The sequence below is a fragment of the Crinia signifera genome, chromosome 3 (assembly GCF_055691185.1).
Source record: "Crinia signifera chromosome 3, ASM5569118v1, whole genome shotgun sequence".
Classification (NCBI taxonomy): domain Eukaryota; kingdom Metazoa; phylum Chordata; class Amphibia; order Anura; family Myobatrachidae; genus Crinia; species Crinia signifera.
The window spans coordinates 98389934-98413612 of record NC_139219.1 but is presented as its reverse complement, the minus strand read 5'-3'; the positions used below and the strand labels follow the sequence as shown (position 1 = coordinate 98413612).

Below are 23679 nucleotides of genomic sequence, written 5' to 3'. Positions count from 1 at the left end.
GGGGGAGGAATCCAATCTATGGCCATATATCTCAGAGTGGACAGTTGATGTTTTTCTTTCACAAAGTGTGCTGCCACAGGTTTATCCGTAGAACCAGTAGAGTAGGCCAATCGGATCAAGGACCTATGTTGGTTAATTCTCTTGCGTAGGGTACGAATGGTTTTACCTACGTATACTAAGCCACATGGGCAGATCAGATAGTAGACCACATGGTCAAGTTGGCAGTATAAGCGATAAGTACTTGGTCTTTTAAAGATTTTTTTGGGGGGTGCACTGGGGGTTAGCATTGGAGTCTGTGTCTCTTTATTGTCAAAGTACTCTCGAAGGCGGAGCTTCCTCCCCATTTTAAAGTGGTCAATCGACCACTGAAAAGAATCAAATTTATAAGTGGGTATGAAGTTCAAACCCTTCGAGAGCAATGTGCGCTCAGGCTGCGAAAGGCTTTTGGACGACAAATTAAAGATTAATTCCTGTACCCCCTGTACCCTCCTTTTTGCCCTCTGTCTAGATTTCCCACCCCTCCGCGGGTGCGGTCTTTTGCACGCCGACTTAGGACGTCTCTGCGGGTGGGTCTGTTTCTTTGCTTTTTTGCCATCCGCATAATGGCACTAAAATATATTTGAAACATCGCTTATACTGCCAACTTGACCATGTGGTCTACTATCTGATCTGCCCATGTGGCTTAGTATACGTGGGTAAAACCATTCGTACCCTACGCGAGAGAATTAACCAACATAGGTCCTCGATCCGATTGGCCTACTCTACTGGTTCTACGGATAAACCTGTGGCAGCACACTTTGTGAAAGAAAAACATCAACTGTCCACTCTGAGATATATGGCCATAGATTGGATTCCTCCCCCGCCACGTGGGGGAGATAGGGGACTTATGCTTCTTAAAAAAGAGGCCCAGTGGATCCATCGTTTGGACACTGTATGGCCCCGTGGCCTTAATGAGAAGACACATATGAATATCTTTCTGTGAGGTGACATATATACAATCTATGATAACATCTCTGTGATGAGTATAATAACACTAGTTATCGCAAAAAGATTTTAAGTATGTGTTTATGACTACAGAAGGCACATATTAGATTTGATAATTATGGAGTTCTGGCATCTATTTACCTATTTGCAATAATAGTATTATGGCATATTTGTTCTAAGTACGGAAGAAAGGAGCGATATCAATGGGACCTAATTGATATTTGTTTTTAATGGGAGATGTGGGGGTCTGGGTGCCACTGTTTAGGCTGTCGTATGGACAGGTGGGTGACACCCCGACTCCTTCACCTAGTTTTTAACTTGTGTGTACATGTTGTTTGTCCTGTTTTGATGCATTCCAAAGTTATGACATTCTGTAAACCAGAGGCAATGAGTGAACCTATCCGATCGCCTATAAAAACTTTTTTCAAAATATATGTTATTTTGTGACTGCTTTTTTAAGCATGTTCCAAATACACCTGTACATACTTTTTTTGTATTGCAGATGTTTACCCTTTGAGATACTGTCCCCCCTGATATTTAGCGTTATATCTGAGAATGAACTTATTCTTTTATGACAATACTGCTAAACAGATCACCCTTAAAAGAGTAATACAGTCTCTTTAGAAGTAATTTGCGTTCCAAATAATCCAATATGGCGGTGCGTTTCACCGCCAGTTTGAGTAACGCTATCTCGCTCCCTGTGGATGTGAGGTGGGACTTGTGTTTAGCGGGAACCTTGGATTCTTGTTGCCGTTGGTTGGGGACGCATGTAGACAGAACACAACCATAACCTGAGTGCGCGTCGCCTAAAGGATGACGCGCCTGGTAGCGCGAAACTTTTCTTCCGGTTTTTGCGTTCCAGGGCTGTGGAACGCACGCCGGAGAACACGGTGATGAAGCGCTGTACAGCAGTTAATATGAGGTAAATATTAAACGAGTTTACTCTAACAAATATGGTATAGTTAAGGACATTGGGGGAACGGTGGACAGTATCTTAGGTGGTATGAATGATAGTTAATTGATTAATTGGCGACGGAGAGGCACTTCCGGCCTCTGGTATGTATTTATACTGTGTAGTTTCCTATGGTGAGTTATACTTTTGGGGCTGTGACCCTTCCACCACTGTCTTGACAAAGGGCCCGCTGAGGCTCGAAACGTCGACAACCTGCTTTGAAATTCTGGTGATGTATTAAACTTTTATTGGCATTGAAATCTGAAGACTGGTGAGTGCTCTGTATACTGGACTTTATATTTGGCTGTACCCCATGGACTGCAAGCCTAAGTTGGCACCCCAGCTGTTGCTATTTGAAATTTGTGTGTGCTGGCCCTACAGCAATATATATATGGAAATTCACCTACTAAGGTAACATTTCCTGGACTATGCACCCATTGGATACAATTGAGAAAAGTTGTGAACTACTGGAGAGTGGAGACTTCTTTTTTGATCGCCTGTTTTACAAAAATTAGTGACACGTGCTTGTGTTACACTCCGGAAGTAGCTAAATATCACCTATGGGTTTATATTGTAATTGACTCTTGATTCTGTACTCTGAAAGATATATTGCAAGTGATTTAGTGTGCTTATTTAGTGTTTAGCTCTGCCAGACAAACCTTGTGCTAATTATAAGTGCGTAGTGTGTTCCCTAAATGGCGACAAGCCTTGTGGGATTGGATGAGATCGCCTTGAGTGATGCGGAAAATATCCAAATCAGTTTAACTGATGATGAAATTGACAAAATTTTGTTCACAGAGTTGGATTTTGCCCAATTACCCTCTGCAACCTCTGTTGATCATTTTCACAAGTTGCACAGACTTAAACGAAGGGAGATTGATTTAATGCTACATGGGCAATTCCTCTCTGAGTATTATAGAAAAAAGCGTATCCCGAGAGGATTTAGAATTAACAATACTCCCACCATCGGCCGCCGCAATCCTGCTTTTTGCGTCCGATGGTGTGGAGTACTTAACAAATGTTCTCTTGATTTGATTGCTCTGGTTGTGGAGGAGGTGGGCGTAGAATTGAAGAAAATTAAGATTGAAATTTCTGAGTATGAGAAAGAGTCGCTGAGCATTTTGAAGGCTGATAAGACTGAGGATTGGCTGGGGCGGATACAATCCCAAATTGATAAATATAAAACAGACTTAATAGCCTTCAAAAGAAAGAAATTGGAAACCGTTGAGAGTGATTACCAGAGACACGGTGTGTACAAGTGGCTGATAGGAGAAGGTTCTTCGCAGCAGACTGGGTACAGACACCGAGGAGGGTATCGCTCACGGCAACCACGTTTCAGAGAACCTGAATCTCAAATTTCCAACTCATCCTCTGAGACTGATACAGGTGACAGTTTACCCCCCCCTCGGGGTTCCTCATATCAACAAACGTCCTCATCTTTTTTAGAGCAAAGAAACAGACCCACCCGCAGAGACGCCCTAAGTCGGCGTGCAAAAGACCGCACCCGCGGAGGGGTGGGAAATCTAGACAGAGGGCAAAAAGGAGGGTACAGGGGGTACAGGAATTAATCTTTAATTTGTCGTCCAAAAGCCTTTCGCAGCCTGAGCGCACATTGCTCTCGAAGGGTTTGAACTTCATACCCACTTATAAATTTGATTCTTTTCAGTGGTCGATTGACCACTTTAAAATGGGGAGGAAGCTCCGCCTTCGAGAGTACTTTGACAATAAAGAGACACAGACTCCAATGCTAACCCCCAGTGCACCCCCCAAAAAAATCTTTAAAAGACCAAGTACTTATGATCCCATCAGTACTAATGCGAGTTTGAAAACCTTCTTACGAGTAGTGGATAAGGATTGCAAGGAACTAGCTAAACAGAACAGATTTGTTGATAACTTGTCTGTAGCTGAGAGAACAGCTCTAAAGGGGTTACAGGACGACACATCGGTTGTTATACGTAGCGCCGTTAAAGGCGGGTCCATCGTGCTACAAGATTTCTCTGACTATGATCAGGAAATAAAAAGACAACTAGGTGAAGAAACAACGTACCTTGAACTGACCTCTAACCCAATGAGTGCTATTAAACATAGAATTGATGAGCTGCTGAAAGTGGGTTTGGCGCAAGGGTGGATAGACGAGGAGACAGGGGACTATCTAACAGTGGAACATCCGGTGTGTCCGATCTTATATACGTTGCCTAAGATCCACAAGTCCCTCGTCTGTCCACCTGGTCGTCCAATCATCTCAGCAAGAGGTTCTCTCTTACAGCCACTTGCAAAATGGTTGGACTACCAACTCCAACCACTTGTCCAGGCCACCCCCACTTACCTCCGGGATACCTCACAGTTCCTTGAGGATATTAGAGGGTTGGGTGTCCTTGAACCTGAATGTTTATTGTGTACAATGGATGTTAATTCATTGTACACAATTATCCCGCACAAAGAAGGAAGTGAGGCAGTGAGAGCTGCACTTTTGGAAGGGCCTTATGGGGGTCCACCCATTGAGTTTGTGTTGAATGCATTGGATTTAGTACTAAAGTACAATCACTTTCTTTACCAAGAGAAATACTATATGCAGTTGGCGGGGACCGCTATGGGGTCAAATGTGGCCCCAGCCTTCGCCAATCTGTTTATGCATTCTTATGAACAAAAATATATCTTTCCGCATTACTCTCGGCAGATCAAATACCTAAAGAGATATATCGATGATGTCTTTCTCATTTGGCTAGGTGATGAAGTATCTTTTGTTGAGATGGTTAACACGCTGAATGGTTTACCCTCTTCTGTGAGATTTACTTATGCATGTGACTCCAGTTCTATGAACTTTCTTGATATAACTGTCTTGAGGAACGGAGCATTCTTGGGTTACACTCTCTACCAGAAAGTGACGGACAGAAATACTCTTCTATGGGCGACGAGTCACCACCCGGACTCTCTTAAGTCCAATTTACCCATTTCACAATTTCTTCGGGTTATGCGCAACAACTCTGAAGAGTTGGCAACGATTAAACAACTGTCTGAATGTAAACAAAGATTCCTGGATAGGGGGTACAGCCTTAAAACCATCAATAAGAGCCTCACCAAAGCCAAAAGAAGGTTTCAGGAACAAAGCAAGAGCCCTAAAGGTACAACCCAGAACGCAAGAATGATCATTAATACCCACTGTGACACCAACTTCAAGAATACACAGCGGGTCATCAAATCACAGTGGTCTATGATCACTTCAGATCAAGCGTTTAAGAAACTGGGTAAGGCCCCTCCACTACTTAGTGTGAATAGAGGACCTAACCTTAAGGACCACCTATTGAGACCAAATATGAAACCAGTGAAAGCAGATCAAGACCGGTGGCTCACAAAAAAGAATGGGTGCTATAAGTGCCTTGGTTGTGCAACCTGCCGGGCACTCATAACTGGCACATTTTTTTGCCATCCGCATAATGGCACTAAAATATATTTGAAACATCGCTTATACTGCCAACTTGACCATGTGGTCTACTATCTGATCTGCCCATGTGGCTTAGTATACGTGGGTAAAACCATTCGTACCCTACGCGAGAGAATTAACCAACATAGGTCCTCGATCCGATTGGCCTACTCTACTGGTTCTACGGATAAACCTGTGGCAGCACACTTTGTGAAAGAAAAACATCAACTGTCCACTCTGAGATATATGGCCATAGATTGGATTCCTCCCCCGCCACGTGGGGGAGATAGGGGACTTATGCTTCTTAAAAAAGAGGCCCAGTGGATCCATCGTTTGGACACTGTATGGCCCCGTGGCCTTAATGAGAAGACACATATGAATATCTTTCTGTGAGGTGACATATATACAATCTATGATAACATTTCTGTGATGAGTATAATAACACTAGTTATCGCAAAAAGATTTTAAGTATGTGTTTATGACTACAGAAGGCACATATTAGATTTGATAATTATGGAGTTCTGGCATCTATTTACCTATTTGCAATAATAGTATTATGGCATATTTGTTCTAAGTACGGAAGAAAGGAGCGATATCAATGGGACCTAATTGATATTTGTTTTTAATGGGAGATGTGGGGGTCTGGGTGCCACTGTTTAGGCTGTCGTATGGACAGGTGGGTGACACCCCGACTCCTTCACCTAGTTTTTAACTTGTGTGTACATGTTGTTTGTCCTGTTTTGATGCATTCCAAAGTTATGACATTCTGTAAACCAGAGGCAATGAGTGAACCTATCCGATCGCCTATAAAAACTTTTTTCAAAATATATGTTATTTTGTGACTGCTTTTTTAAGCATGTTCCAAATACACCTGTACATACTTTTTTTGTATTGCAGATGTTTACCCTTTGAGATACTGTCCCCCCTGATATTTAGCGTTATATCTGAGAATTAACTTATTCTTTTATGACAATACTGCTAAACAGATCACCCTTAAAAGAGTAATACAGTCTCTTTAGAAGTAATTTGCGTTCCAAATAATCCAATATGGCGGTGCGTTTCACCGCCAGTTTGAGTAACGCTATCTCGCTCCCTGTGGATGTGAGGTGGGACTTGTGTTTAGCGGGAACCTTGGATTCTTGTTGCCGTTGGTTGGGGACGCATGTAGACAGAACACAACCATAACCTGAGTGCGCGTCGCCTAAAGGATGACGCGCCTGGTAGCGCGAAACTTTTCTTCCGGTTTTTGCGTTCCAGGGCTGTGGAACGCACGCCGGAGAACACGGTGATGAAGCGCTGTACAGCAGTTAATATGAGGTAAATATTAAACGAGTTTACTCTAACAAATATGGTATAGTTAAGGACATTGGGGGAACGGTGGACAGTATCTTAGGTGGTATGAATGATAGTTAATTGATTAATTGGCGACGGAGAGGCACTTCCGGCCTCTGGTATGTATTTATACTGTGTAGTTTCCTATGGTGAGTTATACTTTTAGGGCTGTGACCCTTCCACCACTGTCTTGACAAAGGGCCCGCTGAGGCTCGAAACGTCGACAACCTGCTTTGAAATTCTGGTGATGTATTAAACTTTTATTGGCATTGAAATCTGAAGACTGGTGAGTGCTCTGTATACTGGACTTTATATTTGGCTGTACCCCATGGACTGCAAGCCTAAGTTGGCACCCCAGCTGTTGCTATTTGAAATTTGTGTGTGCTGGCCCTACAGCAATATATATATATATATATATATATATATATATATATATATATATATATATATAATTATTATTTATATACATTTGGTCTATCTATAATACTTTAACTGACCCGGCATATACTGGGTCACCTAAGTGTCCATCTCCGTGCTTTGCTCCCCCCCTCTCTGGAAAGCCCCTTCTGAAAATCCTGCGTTTGCCCCTGCATGTTACATCTGCCCCCCTGCAGTGCACATGGTTTTGTCCAGCTAAGAGTGAACTAGAATAAGGCCCAATGTCCTTTCTTGTAATTTTAACTCCTTTTGTATAGGAATGCACCCCGCTGTAATTTACAGTCCACTATATTTCACTATATTTCATGTTAACAGGTTGTGGCCACAAACCGAACAGCAACCATGAATTATTGTAACATGCTTGCAATTGGACAAGACTCTCACTGCAAGGGGGCTCCTATCATACAGTAAATTATCAGGGATAAAGATGAATCTTTTAAAATGAAAATGTTCATGGTCTTATAACTATGCACTTTTGGAAATTAAAAAAGTTAATTACTGGGAACATACGACTTTCCTGAAAGTCACAATGGGAACAATGATGGAAATATGGTTTGGGTCTTGTTGCCTGTTTGCCCCTACATACTAATTGTTATAAAAAAAATAGTAATGTAGTAGTAATGAACAAGTGGAGCTTAGTGCAGAAGGATGAGATGGCAAATACTTTCTTACAGCGGCTGTAGTGCTCTAGGATGTTTCAGCATATAACATAATTTTCATTAAGTTCACTGAAATAGCATGATAATGACCTTTTAGAATTTGTGCTAATTTATAATAATTCAGCACAATGTTATAGGGGAAATGGCAGGTATCGAGTATCGGGGTGAACATCTATTATCACAAGATATATTAATGCATCTGTTTGGTGTTTTAAAGTTTGTTTATTGGTGAATCACGACACAAAATAGAAATAGCTCCATAACATAGAAGCATAAAAGTACACACATAAACTGGAAAAGCCAGTTGCGGTCATGTAGGAAACGTGATCCATTATAACAATTTTATAGAGAAGTGAGCGGAAATTGTGAGAAGAGGAAAGGATGTAAAGGAAGGAGAAGAGATCAAGAGGTAGAAAAGGAAGAAGGTGGTAAATGGAGGTAGGGAGCAAAGGAAAGAGAAAAGGAAACGGAGAGGGTGGATCCTCTGTGAAGTATGGTGATGATAGTAATATATTAGGGGTCAGTCTGCAAGGCTCGATATCATATAGTGAAAGGGGAGGTGATTTGCTGAAGGGAAACCCAAGGAGTCCAAACAGAGTTGAATTTTTTAGAGGAGTGTTTAAGGGTGCTTTTCATGTACTCCATGCGGTAAACGTGCCATAAGTGGGATATTATGGAGAGCATGGAGGGAGCCGCCAGCTTTTTCCAATCCATCGCGATCTGGCAAGTGGTCGCAGAAACCACATGACGCATCATTTTATTTTGTGGCTTAGATAGGGTAGGGACATCTAGTGGTCGGAGGAAATATCTGTGGTAATTTGGAATGGGTGTAAGTAATAGATTTTCTGTGAATTGGATGACCTCTTTCCATAGATCGGCTATCTTAGGGCATGTCCACCAAGTATGCATAAATGAGCCTGCAGCATCACATCCTCTTCCAACATCTGTCTGATACATTGAGGTATATTTTGCTAAGTCTAGAGGGAACATAATACCATCTATAGTGTATTTTATAAGTGTTTTCTTAGAGGCAGCGTTGCGACCAATCCTCATCAGTTAATGAACCGTATAGGTCCGTTCCCCAAGCCTTTTCAGAAGCTGCTAGTTGGGGGTGGATTTGTCAGTGAGTAATGTATATATATGAGAAATCAGTCCTCTAGTGGTGGACCGTTGACGGCACAGTGCCTAGTAGATAAGGGCCTGTTGTGACAATAGGCTTCACCGTGGAGTGAAGATGTCTAAGTTGAAGGCATTGAAAAAAGTTCCTAATAGGTATTCCTTTGTCAGCTTGGATCTGAGAGAATTGGGGAAAACTCTCATCTCTGGTGATGTCATTAAGAAACATTATACCTCTGTCTTTCTACAGAAGAAACAAAGTGTTGTGCATGCCCGGAGGAAAGGCAGGGTTTTTTTATTTTTTTTATTTAAGCTTTCGTTTGTGCTAATAAAATGGGAAAGAGGCCTCCAGCGTTTGTTTGGTTGGTCCAGGGAGGTAAAAGTCTAGAACTTCAATGCATCTGGTTTTATATGCATGTGGTCGGGGACTGAACTCAAAGCTAAAAAGCAGAATGACACATTGAGCTGCTGATTGGTAAGGACGGCCATACATCAGAATGACCTTCTCACAATCATGATTGTGTCCAGATTTCCCTTCAACTCCCGGCAGTCCCAGACTAATGATTTGGTGGTGTTTGGACTCACAATGTGCACACAAGCCGTCGTACAATCCAGCTTCTGCATACAACAGGTCATCTCACAATCAATTATATTAATCTAAACTGACTAAAAACTGACACTCAAATGACGCCAGTCATATGAATGTTCGAAAGACCAATTGCATGTGCTTAAAAGCACATGCAATCTGCTCCCAGTCACAACTGATCTGATTATGAGGACCAACCATTTGACCCACAAGACCGCACATTGCACAATTGTGTACACATGATGTGCACACAATCTGCATACCATCCTTTATACAACCCCTTGAGATTGTACACTTGTATATCCTTACCTGAATCAGCCGCTTGGCAGTGCAATGGCCAGTCAGCCGTCAAGTCACTCGTGCATACCCAGCTTAAGGAAAGGGAGAGGAAAGACAAAGAGTAAGGCGGGAGAATAGCGAGAGGCCCAGACTAGAATGACATTAATAAAAAGAAAAAGAAGCTGGAGAGAGAGAGAGGATCCATCCCAGATAAGAGCAAGCCACTTGTTGTGTCATAGGCATTACCAGTCACCCTTGAGTAAATGTTATCATAGTTATACAGGTTATTTAAGGGGCATGTTAATTCAATAGTGTTTTTATATTGAGCACATGTAGAAATACCAGCAAAGTGAATAGAAATAACTGTGTTCACAGGTCTGGCTTCATTATTAACCCTTTGAGTACCAACATAACTGTGAGAGATGAGCAAATTATCTGTTAAAAATGCCAGCGTCCTTCACATTTGTTTTAGAAATTCAAGTAAAAAATGCTGTGTAAAAAAAAGATTATATTTCCTATGTAAGGTAAACATTACAGGTCACTATGATGAATAAAAATGTTTGCTTGGCAATTTTCACACTTATTTTGACAAATTCTCTTGGCACTCAAAGGGTTAAATTAATAAATAAGGGGTAATCTGGCCCACCCCAAATTTTAACCACCTTGGCTAGCACACTTTATTCAGTTTAATGGGCTGATAACCTTAAATGCACAAGTTTATATACTCTTTTTTATCTGCCACCATTATGCTTCTTTTCCCCATCTCAGTCATTTCACTAGTTTTGAAGCTATCTTGAGTATCTGAAATCAGTGATAACATTTCAATTTACAAAATGTAGCAAAAAAATAAATGTATAATTTTAAAACACAGGTTTTGTTCAGGAAATTTTCTTGTAGAATCGTACTATCTGCAAATTTGGAAAAATGGATGTTAATGCCAGAACCACAAAATGTATTTGTTGTGTTTATTAAAAAGAGAGAAAATTCAAGCATTTGCTTGAAGTTCACGTTCTTGTACTTTCAGTGGAAAAAAAAATATTTTAGGGCCATTTTAGTTGATGTGTTAGAAAGAAGAAAAAGACTAATGTTATTTTATGAAATTGCAAGGCATTCCGATAAAACAAGGTATAGTTTGTGTGGGTATGCCATCCAAAGATAGAGATATTGCTTGAATGTGGTGAGTGCAGCTGTCGAAAATTGGGCTCAGGACTGAGAAAACCCAAAGCAAAAGGATTTATGGAGGTGATTATGCCACATATACCATTTGCTAAAATTAGCAACAACTTAATTTCCACATTAAGAGACTAGTTCTAGTTATTGTCAGTCTGCACATGCGTTCAAATCTCACTATACATATGCCCAGCTGGTTACCGCTCTTAAGCCACATACACACTAGGCGCTATTGTTCACAATATCGCTCAGAAAGGGCATTCTGGACGATATTGTTTACAATATCGCCAAGTTTGTATGCTCTCGCAGTGCTTCATGTGCAGCATGGTTTGACAAAATGACAGCCTTGCAAACCCATTTTGAGGAAAAAAAATTGTTCTACGATCAAGTCTGAATTAGGCCCATAGTTGCACTGATATGTACAGATTGCAATATCGCACCTGACAATCTTATGTGCTGCAACATTATAGTGCTGTTGCCAATGGGTGTCTCAGTAGGCTAAGAACCAGTCACGGAATTTACATATGGACACAGTAGTGGCTGAAGAAGAAGATGTAGTTATTGCTGCAACTTGCTGCAACTGAATCCACCTCTGAATCAGGACTTAAGAGAGAAATAGGACTATAGCTGGTGTAGGAAGATGGGTGTCTGGTATTTGAATAACCATATGTTTGGTTTGAGTGCCTTGGACCAGTGTAACTTCCTGCAGAATGGAGGCTAAAAGCTTTTTGTATTTTTTATTGCAATGCCCAGTGGCTGATCCCATCTGGAGGCTGATTTTAATGACTTTATTACCTTGAGTGTTTCTTCAGCTGTGATGTCTTTAGTCAGATATGCTGCCTATGAAGACTGTGTATCTACTACAGGACGATGTTTGTAGCTGATTTTTATTTATTTAATTTTCTGTTGGTGTTGATCATTTTACAATCATGTACCCCTTTGTGTACCATACAGGAGTGCAGGTCACCATAATTGCAGCAGATTGGGGAGTGAAGGAGTCAGACATGTTGTAGACATGCAATACTCAAACTTGCGATAGCATGCCAGGGGGAAGGTGCATAAGGAGATAACACCTTTCTCTCAGGACCCATTCAAGAGATGTTGGCCATGCCTAGAACAGCTGTTTAGTCCCTATAGTGTTTTATTGTGCAAGACTAGTCTGATGGCTATACCTTTAATGGGTAAAGACCTCTCCTACCATGTAGAACATTTTTAGACTACCATTGAGCCTTGTCACTGCCTTCTTCAGCAATGACCTTGCTCCTACAATGGGAAAGGGCTGCAGAAGCACTTCTATAAATGCACCCCGACCCCCACACCTTGTTTCTCTTCCTGAGGTTAATGGAGTTATAATGATATGAACTATTCTTTTTAGGGATGATGATTCTTTCAGGTGGTGGGTCCACCTAAGCTGTCTAGGATTAATCTTGTGAAAATAAGTATCATTATATCACAACTGTCCCCTTAATTCTATAGCATCACCTTAATAAGTGAAATCATTCCACAACCCCCAAATTAATAATAAAGTACTACCTCCTCTTTTCACTAACACTAAGCATTACCTGCAGCTAGTCTACCCTCTTCCCCTCCTAATGTCTTGGATTTGTAATATGTGTGACCCAGTAATCTAAAAACCCAAAATGTCCATACTCTTGTTGTTGTTACCCTCTTCCCCACACTGTTATTTTCACACATAAATGATGGAGCCTCATAATTCCTACCAAGTTATAACCCCATCCAGACCTCTGTACCAGGAAGAGCAAGACTTTGAACTTTGTGATCAAAAAACGGCAAAACCTTTGCAATCTGTTAAGAAGACACATCATGGCATGAGGTGTAGGGACCATCTCAGTGAAATCTGACATTGGCCCCTCCCAATAAAAAATAAATCCCAAACATAGGGCCAAAACTGGTAGTAGGTGATGTACAGTGTGGATGGGGGGTATCTCCCCAGGTTAGAGGAAGGGAGTAAGGGGGGACAAGGTTTTGCATAGCCAGGCATAGTGGTACGCAACTGCACTTGCTGTAATTAATAGTAAATGTTTCTGTTTGGAGTTTGTACCTGTTCTCTACCTATGAAAGACTAACGTCTCCTGAGTCTTTCATAGGTAGAGAACAGGTACAAACTCATAACACTTACGTTTACTATTAATTACAACAAGCGCAGTGATTCATGCAGTATATATGTGTTTTTGTTTCTAACTTAGGGAGTTTGCACCAACTCCATACCACTTGCAGCTCTATAAGTTTTTTTTATACATTTATAGTTAGTGTGGAATCATTACCAATCCCAAAGGGTTACTGGAGGTCTTACACTGTGGATTGGTGGGTGGGTAGAGGGGAATAAGGTGTCACACACACAGGGATAGAGGGCACAGGGGGTCACACACTAGGAATGAGGGGGGTCACACACACACAGAGGACTGGGGTATGGAGTACAGGAGGTCATACATACATAGGAAAGGGTCCCAAGGGATCCATAGCAGGTGAAGTGTGTGGCTGCTTTACCTGCCCATGGTATTGCAGGAGAGCATGTCTCTGCACCTGCAATGCCGTGTGTTCATAATCTCCAAGCGCCGGGACTGTGGTGATCCCCGCCGGAAACACCGATCGCCGTGCTCGGGGCAGCCCAGCACCAAGGTAAGCTGCTGGGATGCCCCCAGCCCCCGTACACCCCCCAGCCATCATCTGGGAGGTGAATGGATGCCGCACACAGGCTTCCATTCACCTACTCCATTGCTGCCACTGCTGTCTGCAGAGTATAGCAGACAGCAGCGCAGGCTGTCTGTGCCCCCTGTCCAACCTGCGGACGCTTCGGTCCGCAGGGTGCAAGTCCCCCATTGATGTAAATGGGAGCCGGGCCGGATGACTCGGCGTACCCATTTACACCGCCCTCTACCCAGGTCCTAGCCGTGTTCTACCCAGGTCAGGACCTGGGTAGAAGTCCTGTGTAAAGGGACACGGCGTGTCCCATTTACACCGCCTCTAACCTGCCGAAGACCCGAGGTTTTGCAAAAGGGGTATAACTGAGCTGTACAAGTTTGTTATTGGATGTAAAGTTGGATGGATTCGACTGACAGGACATCTGCAATTTGTGCAGTTGAATCAGCTGCACCACTTTAGTGGTGCCCATGAATTACAAGCTTTGGATTGTGCAATGTGCAAATATATCACTCATTCCTTGTGATCTAGTCATTTAGTATTAGATACAGTAGTTAATAGGAAAGGGTACACATCTATAGCACCCTGCAGTACATACTGTAATGGATAAAAGCATAATATTAATGAATAAATCATCAAAAAACTATTACTGAATTATGCATTAATCTTAAAGGAGTCATAGCCATGTTGAGTGGGAAGTTGTAAATCAGAGATCTGTCCTAAATACCCCCAAGCAGTGTACAATAATAAGTATAATTCAGAGTGACAGTGGTGACAGATATTCTGGTACAGTATGTTTGACTCTGTTAGCCTCATCTATAGCTGTATGTTTTAGTTTTTGTGAAAGATATGCATTTGTGTACAATATCTACTCATACATATAGTAATTGTCATTTATCTGTTCTCTTTTGTGTATTTGGCATTTCCTGACATATTATATTGTGTACAAATAAGCGAATGTGCATTTAATTTAGCATATACTAATACAGGTTGCGTCTCTCATATCTAAATATTCTGAAATTCCAAAAATCTAAAGTAATTACACTGCTACATTCTGGTGGTGCAATGTGCACAAACGTCATTCATGCACAAATATTGTGTATATGTCTGCGTATAAGGTGTATATGACACATAAATTCATTATGTGATTAAATGTGGGTCCCATTCCCAGGATATCTCATTATGGTATGCAAATATTCCAAAATACGGAAAAACTGGAAATCCAACATACTTCTGCCCCAAGCATTTCGGATATTTGAGACTCATGCTGTATCCCCGAGTAGCTGCATCGCTACACTGTCATGGGGAGTAAGTATATACTGTACACTTGTGTAATCAATGTCATTCAGGCATACAGAACTAATTTTGAGCTAGATAATTCTTACTCAACATATGTCCAGAAATATTAGGTTTTTTTTACGCCTGTTTTCCTCAGGGGATCAACACAGGTTTCAAACTGAAAGTTTTAGATTGTAATGAAATTTGGTAAATTAATTGATGACATATATGTGCTTTTAGCATTATTTGCCTTTAAAGTTACTATATATATATATATATATATATATATATATATATATATTTGGGGTTGTGTGGGTGGCACTCTCGGTCTTAAATGCGGCATTGGCTTTGATAGACTGAGCCAACTGCCAGATGCTGATACAACCTTTAGATTTTAATATCGTCTTCAGGTACAATGAAGGTAAAATCGAAACGTTGTATCACCATCTGGTAGTCGGCTCAGTCTATCAAAGCCAACGCCGCATTTAAGCCGATACGAATCCTGCTCGTATCGGTTGAATTTGGTCCCTCTTCTGATGGTGGGGATCTGCCCATGCGCATTGTCTCTAATGCGCATGTGCAGGCTGACTGACAGGCAAGGGGCTTTCCAGGGTGGAGCCCTGGTGTATTATGGGTGTGTCCACAAAAACGGTGGAGGCAACCATAGAAACACTGGGAAGGCCCTTCAGAATGCAGGCATTGCCCTGCCTGCTTGTGCTTATGTCGGCACCCACCAGCCCTGATTTTAAGTCCATATAAGCAGCCACTGCATCACTCTTGGCTCATCTGGTGGCTGCAAGCACCGGGCAGACGAGCGGGGCGATGTTAACTTGCTCGCTGGGCTCCGAACACACGCAAAAAAAAAAACAAATCTAAACAATTGTTCATTCTGATATTAATAAATCCCTAAAGTGATGGGATCATCTGCTACAAGAGATTTCACTATGGACTATCTGTAACACAACAAATAGAAAAAAAATTTGGGATCCTAAATTACATGTTTATTAATAGAATTTAGGGTGCTGAAAATGACAATGAAATTTAAATATTTGTTGCCACTTTATAGTTATTCACATTTGTTGTTTTCCAAAACTAATAGCTTAATATACACAACATCAACAATAATACAGATCATTGCTTTTAATGCCGCTTTAGTTTTGCAAGTCGCTTTTTCACTATTTCCAGGGCATCTCTGACAAGTGTCCAACATAGTCTGCTAGCATTGAAGCATTCCATTTCCCCTGGTATCTCTTCTCCATCTCTCTGTTGAAAACATTCACGGTGCCGCAGTAGTGGGAATGAAGAAAATGCATCTTCAACAACATATTGCACCCAAGTGTCTTATATGAGGAAATAATATATTCAAATATTTTAAAATGGGGAAATGTCTGCAATGCCTGACCACAGCATTGATCTAAGATTTAGTTCATCGCTAAGGATCTTCAAAACTTGAACTAATAAACAATTTTAAACATCAAATTTGTGTTCAGCGCATTGAAATCACTAAGAATTGGTTGTTTTGACGTCGGATCCTGTTTGACTGTTGCCTAGTGTAATTAATGAATTTCTATAATATGGATATGATATATGATATGAATAACATAATAATGGAATAACTCCTATACATCTTTTGACATATAGATGATCCAGTAACTTAAAGTTTAATTAATAGCAAATAGTTAATACATGTCACCCAACTTTGTCCAGACTGGAGGAGGAGCAGGTGTTGGTACTCTTTACCTAGAACGGCGCCCGCGATCAGAATCGCGGGCGTCGGGGGTAAAAAATCGCGGTCATCGCGGGCATCGCGGGTAAATCGCGGGTACATCAAAATCGTGTACCCGCGATGACCGCGATTTTCCCATAGGGAACAATGTTAAAAAGCCTAATTGATCGCGATTTTAATGTAAAATGCCTCAATGCCCGCGATTTTCCCATAGGAATCAATGTTAAATGGGCTACAGAGCCCAAATAGACCCAATTAACCCTTAAATGTCACCCCAATTTTTTGACGCCACCCCACGATCCACGCCAACCCGAAGCGTGGCGAGCGCAGCGAGCCCGCGAGGGGCGGCGGTACGCGTCCTCCGACCTTTTCATGCCCTACTATCCACGTCGGCGTGGAGTTGAGAATAGAATAGTGTGGCGAGCGCAGCGAGCCACCGAGCCCGAAGCGTGGCGAGCGCAGCGAGCCCCGCGAGGGGACGCGGATACCTTCACAGGTAAACGCGTCGCCACGGACACCTGTGAAGTCCGCGAGGGGACGCGTATAACTGTGAAGGTATCCGCGTCCCCTCGCGGGGCTCGCTGCGCTCGCCACGCTTCGGGCTCGGTGGCTCGCTGCGCTCGCCACACTATTCTATTCTCAACTCCACGCCGACGTGGATAGTAGGGCATGAAAAGGTCGGAGGACGCGTACCGCCGCCCCTCGCGGGCTCGCTGCGCTCGCCACGCTTCGGGTTGGCGTGGATCGTGGGGTGGCGTCAAAAAATTGGGGTGACATTTAAGGGTTAATTGAGCCTATTTGGGCTCTGTAGCCCATTTAACATTGATTCCTATGGTAAAATCGCAGGCATTGAGGCATTGAATGCAAAATCGCGGTCAATCTGACTTTTTAACATTGTTCCCTATGGGAAAATCGCGGTGATCGCGGGCATCGCGTCGCGGCCGTTTATGTACTGCCCGCGATCCCGCGATCACCCCGATGGGCGCCGTTCTAGGTAAAGAGTACCCAGGTGTGTTTGTCAAAGGTGCACACCCAGAATTAGGTGTGTGGCTTTATGGGACAACTTAGGTCTGGAGGTTCCTCAGATGGAAGGGTGGCCTTTTTTTTATTGATTGGGGTCCCAATTACCTGGAAAATTCTAGGGCCGGGGCTGACAAGTTTGGATCAGGTAAATTATATGGCATGGGGGGTTGAGGGGAAGGTGGCAGATGTTGAGTACAGTATTTTCATGTTATAGCATTATCCCCAGTCTGCTTGAGCCTTGTTTTGGTTATTGCGTAATAGAGATAACTCACCATAGTTTCCCCCCTTTTTTCCTATACTAGCCTAGGCCGAGAGGTCCAGGGCTTTGAAGGAGACTGCTTAGTGCACAGATTTATTGTGTATCTTTGTTCCTGTTTGTTTGCATTATTAGGTAATAAATCCCATATAATAAAAGGATAATGCTGCTTCTCACCTCCGTGGTATTCTGTTGGTTTACTGATAAATTTGAGGTATTTAGTGCTGATATAAATATAGAATACTATTCCAAATAACATAAAGAGATCAGATAGGTCAGGTTTGGTGTGTATAGGAACACTGGTAGCCACAAAAATACTGTCTAACTGTTCTCATTTTCTCCTTGATTACCAAATCTGTCCTTGGGGCAACTCAAGCCCTCTTCTCCAACTACTAAAAATACCCCGTCAGTGCCACATACACCAGCCGCTGGTACACATGATACGTAAATTGTTATATCTGTCAACTTTTCTGAATTAGAACACAGCTCACACTAAGCGGACGATTCTTGGTCACATGCATGATCCGAATTCATCCCCTGTCCCGATGGACGGGCTTTGCACATATGCATTTCTGCACATGTGCAAACCACTACTACGAACGGCCATGACGAGTTACACATTTGTCTGGCCGTTCGCACTGGGATGGAGGGAGGTGGGTGGTGGCAGCACTGGGCCATGAGCATGGCCAGCATTTTATGGGCATACCCATGAAAACGCTAGGCATTCCCATGGGCAAGTGGGCAGGTCGATGCCTTCCAGGGACGGGCGGCTGATGTCATATGACATCAGCTGCCCTCCCCGTCTTTGTCCCGACGCCCGCAAATAAACGTCAGTTAAGACTGACTCTTATGTGCGATGGTAGGAGAAATCATTCGATGGTACAATCTTCACTGCTTAGTGAGTCAGTAAGACTCACCCCCTAAGTCTGCTCCACCTAAAGCATTACAGTTGGGAGGTAAGGTTGTAGTTGTGGTTCATTTTAACTATCATTTTAAGCATTTCTAAAAAAAATATATAAAAATAAATTATGTATAAAACTGTTTTATCCTAGAGCATCAGAATTACTTTGGAATAGATGATAATTTGGGACCTATCGCAGTCAGCATTCGCAGGGAGAAGGTGGAAGATATCAAAGAGAAAGAGATTTCTCAGTTCAGTTATCGTATTGCTTTCCGAACAAGTGAGGTAATTATTCTCCTTTGTGCATGTTTTGTCTTTTTTTAAGTTACTTATAAAATCAGCAGTGAATTAAATGATGTGATGCATGATTTTAAATTGTACTTTCATCTATATTAAAGTGTGAATACATACTGTTCTATTTTTAAAACAGTGTCTGTCAGTTACAAAATGATTATATGATAAATCATAAGTTGCCTTATTAAAGGCATTTGGTTATTTTGAACTGCAACAAACGTTCTACTTTTTATTGTGTTTAGAGGTCTATCTACTAAAATAGATAAAGTGGAGAGAGATTAAGAATAAGCTACTGCCATGTTACAGGCTGTGTTTGAAAAAGGATAATTAGGAGCTGGTTGGTTCTAACCTTATTTCTCTCCACTTTATTGCTTTTGCTATCCACATGCTCACAGATATAGGGGTCAATCCTACTATTTATGAAGGGTCCGATGTGCTGTCACTGTGGCATTTCAATGCTGGCAATGGAACCGGATCTTGCTCTCTGGATTTTGCAAAAACCTGGTCAATCCTCTACGGGGTAGCGAGTATTTTTTTTGCACGTTTGTGACGCTGCAAAGTGTGGCCACAGCCTTGATGACCCAGGTTATAATTGCAGATAAGTGGACTAACCGCATTCTGTCCTAATCTCATGTATGATCTGTAATATGCCAGATTTTCAGAACCAAAAGCTAATCTTCCAGATCCTCTGATCTCTGTCTTGCAGTGGTGGTCTGATGGTATAAGGAGCATCATCACAAAGTGGTGGCTGGAGCAGTGCTGATACAATTTTCCTCACTTCTCTCCTCTCAACTGCCCTTTGGGCCTTGCCACCTGAGTTGGTTCTAGGTTCAGCATGTTGATGGCTCTTTTGTGCTTGTCCATACCTACTGTACAGTACCAACATTACCAAATATAGACAGGGCTGCCATCAGGAATTTTGTGGCCCGGGACTTATTTCCAGTCAAGCCCCCCTCCTCACTTGACTTACCGTAATACGGCTCCTGCTCCCCCATCTCCTTTTCCACTGAGCTGCAGCCTAGAGCGCAGGCTTCTTCAACTGAAGATGCCAAATGCATCACCAGCTGTTAAGCCAATCAGACCTCTTGTACCGGCAGCCACTCTGATTGGCTGCTGGTACACAAGCTCTGACTGGCTCAAAAGCTGTGCAGAATTTTAATTGCCCGCTGGCGCCCTGGGTTGAGTGCAGCGGCGGCGGCCGGATCACAACCCCCCTGTGGAGAGCAGCGGCAGCAGCCGCATCACCCCCCCCTGTGAAGCGCAGCGTGTGAGCACCGAGCGCACCCGCCTGGGGCGCTCCGGCCCTGACTGATGCTTGGCTGCAACATGCTTCCTACTTGCCTCTACTGTGTGCAGCACATAAAATAATATCAATTTACCACATATCAGGATGAATCTGCACGTAATGGGAAGGCAGAAAGTCACATCACATAGGTATTATCCTGCACAGAATCATAATGATTGGAAGGTATACTTTGCACACATTAATAAATACAAGAAAAACATTTTAAAATAAGACAAATAAGGTCAGTGAGGCATCTTTCAAGTTTCACATTAATCACTTAACTATCTACCTATTTGACGTACTTGGCTCCAGGTGGATTTTTAAAGAGGTATAATTAGGGAAGCCAATCCCAGGGCATTTATTAAATCCCGGAATTTGGGATTGAAAAATGCTCAATCCCGGGATTCCCGGGATCCGCTTTCCTAATAAAGAAAAATGCCCCGGCCGCCCTGCATATTTACCATCATGGCCGGGTGTGGGTGGGAGCGACCGGGAGCTGTGCGGGCTGGTGGCTGTGAGGCAGCCGAGGCATCTGGGAGCCTGGGAGGGGAGCGATGTGTGCTGCTGTGTATGGGCGAGTAAAGCGATTGTTCGGCCTGCGTGACTTCTGTGAGTGCTCAGACGCTGCCTGGCATTATACAGATAGTGGTAGATGTTCAATTAGTTCAGTAATACTACTCAGGTGCACGAGGGAGGGGTTAATACTGAGTAAGTAAAACAAGACAATGGTTCCCCCAGCTCACTGAATGGTATTAGTAACCAATCTTGAACACTGCATGATAATAGAATTCAGAGATATTGGTTACATATACCTGCGCAGGTGTATGATATGCCCCCAAGCCACGTCAAGGCTTCTCTGTATATTGGGGGTCTCTAGCGCTATATCTAGGTGCAGGGTGCGGCACCCCAAAAACTGTCATATGCTAAAAAGCCCAGTGTGGCACGCCAGTGAGAAACTATAGTGTTAATAAATATTACTGATAGGAAGCCGAAGCTACATATAAAGAGAGAGATAAAATAAAAAATGAAATGTAATTAAATAGTAGAGAAATAGTGTTTACTGCATGTGCAGTCTAATCCTGAAATCCTGGGATTGGAAACCCCGGTGTTTTGGGGGGGAAATCCCGCCGATCCTGGGATTGGCCACCCTAGGTATAATGGACTAATCTATGGTTTAAGGAAATAGTCACAATGATGTGTGTGTGTGTGTGTGTGTGTGTGCGCGTGTAATGGGGGGGCTGCAGTGAATATCACACAAGGTGCAGCATTTGAAAAGACCATTGCTACCCAATGTACTCCCATTATGTATTTTATTAGCTGTCTATGTAATTTTGTGAATTTATGACTGTGTTACTATTATGTGTGTTCTCTGAGCTTCTCTTGTGTCTGTTTTTTTCCCTTTTAGTGCATTTTTGCACACCATCACTTTCCTTATTCTTTTTGACCCTTCAGTTCCCCTCAGTTTCTGATTTGTTTGTTCCTTTTATACTCTATGCTCTCCTAACAGTCCCCACTTTCTTTGTGTTGCTTTTTTTCCACTACCCTTTGTATCTGTATTGTACTGCATTTTCTTTCATGTTGCTTATAACACACATGCTGATAGAGGTATAACGGTTATTGTTTTGATAAGCTTGTACTAAAGTGTTGCGATAAATAACATTGGAATCATGAAAATATGACACCACTGTGAATTTCATCTAAATATTTCAATTTTGGAATAAAATATGTTCTTGTGTCATTTTCAACATAGTAGCAATGGAGAGCCTACCTTGCCACCTTTAGTACTGAATGGAGGCATATAGAGTAACCCTGCAGATGACATTGTGGAATTAATAAACTTTAATAACCCTTTGTTCACCAGAACAAAACAAAAAAATCATGTGCTAAGTGTATTAACCCCTTGAGCAGGTTTGTCCTGCCCCAGCAAAACCCACCACAGAAAGTTGGAAGCCCCCTCACCTCCGCTCCTGTAGTTAGTACGCCGGAGCTTCCCTGCTGCCGCTGTCCCCGCTGCCTAAGCCGCCTGTCACATTCAGCATGTTAGGTTTCGGGTGTGACCCCACCGCCGGGACTGCTGTTTAGGACAGCCACGGCCAAACCCTATACTACCTCTGTTGTACCCCCCAGGCTGGGTGACCGACTCCTGCAGGTGTTACTAGGCTTCGCCTGTAGCCGCCACGTTTGAATGGGTAGGTTAAGCCCACCCAAGCTCCGGTGCAGCCAGGTGTTATGAGAGGACAAGGAGCCGGGGACCCCCCTAGGGTACGGTCAAGAGGAAAGCTGACTGAGGGGCCTAACTGAAATTAACAAACGGCGACTTGCCGGGCCCTGGCTAACGCAACTAAGCGCCCGCGACCTGGTCGCCACAACCCGCGACAACCGTCGCCCAGGGAACCATACAAAATATAAGACACAATACCAAAGTATACAAAGAGCAGGAGGGACTGGAAAACCCCAGAAAAACTGGGAGACAAGGGGAGAGAATGAGTGGGAAGCAATGGACCTTCCCAACATAAATGACCTGCCAATGCGGCAGACAGAGAACACAGGTAATGAGTAAAGTAATGACAATAAAGAAGGTGTGAATGAAACTACTCCAAAGGGGCAACTCACGACACAGGAGGAACCAATGGAAGAGGAGACCACGAAGGAGCCGCTGGGAACAGCAGGGAAACGGACCGGAGAGCAGCAGACAGATAGGTCCAAACAGGAGCTATCACCGGCGAGGACTGCAGGGCTGGCTTCCTAGATAAGAAGGCTAGCAGCCAATGAGAATGGAGGCCTGAGTCCCGCCTGTCATAACGAGTCCTTTCCGACACCTGCGGCCTGTTGAATTTCGCGGCTTTTCCTCTCTGCCTAGCAGCGTCTGCCGTTGCTAAGCAACGGCGCTGCCGCGTCTCAGGCGCTGAGAGACGTGAGGAGGGAGGACGGGCGTCACGCTCCGACGCTGCGTCCTCCGGCGTCCCTGGTTGCTAGGCAACCGGACGTCAGAGCCGGAAGGACAGGCGGCTAAGCGTACATGCCGCTCTGTCCTTCCAGAAGCGCTCCCACGGCGCCTAACAGTACCCCCCCTTGAGGAGGGGTTAAAGAACCCCGAAGCCTTGTTTTCTGAGGGAAATCCCGAAAGAAACTTGCTTTGAGGCGTGGGGCGTGCAGATCCCTATCGGGAACCCATGACCTCTCTTCCGGGCCGTATCCTTTCCAATGGACAAGGAAACATAAAGAACCTCGAGAGACCTTGCAATCCAAGATTTTTTCTACAAGAAATTCTGACTGTCCATGGACATTAACAGGTGGTTTACCCAGGTCTGCCTTTCG

General features: G+C 43.2%; 1 protein-coding gene across 3 annotated transcripts in view; it reads left to right on the top strand.

Moving 5' to 3' along the window:
* SIPA1L2 (signal induced proliferation associated 1 like 2) overlaps positions 1–23679 on the top strand; it is a 348073-nt gene that overhangs the window by 108064 nt on the left and 216330 nt on the right. For all 3 annotated transcript variants that reach the window (XM_083176266.1, XM_083176268.1, XM_083176267.1), the window contains exon 4: positions 18934–19067. In XM_083176266.1, the coding sequence (XP_083032392.1) occupies positions 18934–19067 (134 nt within the window). The remainder of the gene's footprint in view (positions 1–18933; positions 19068–23679) is intronic.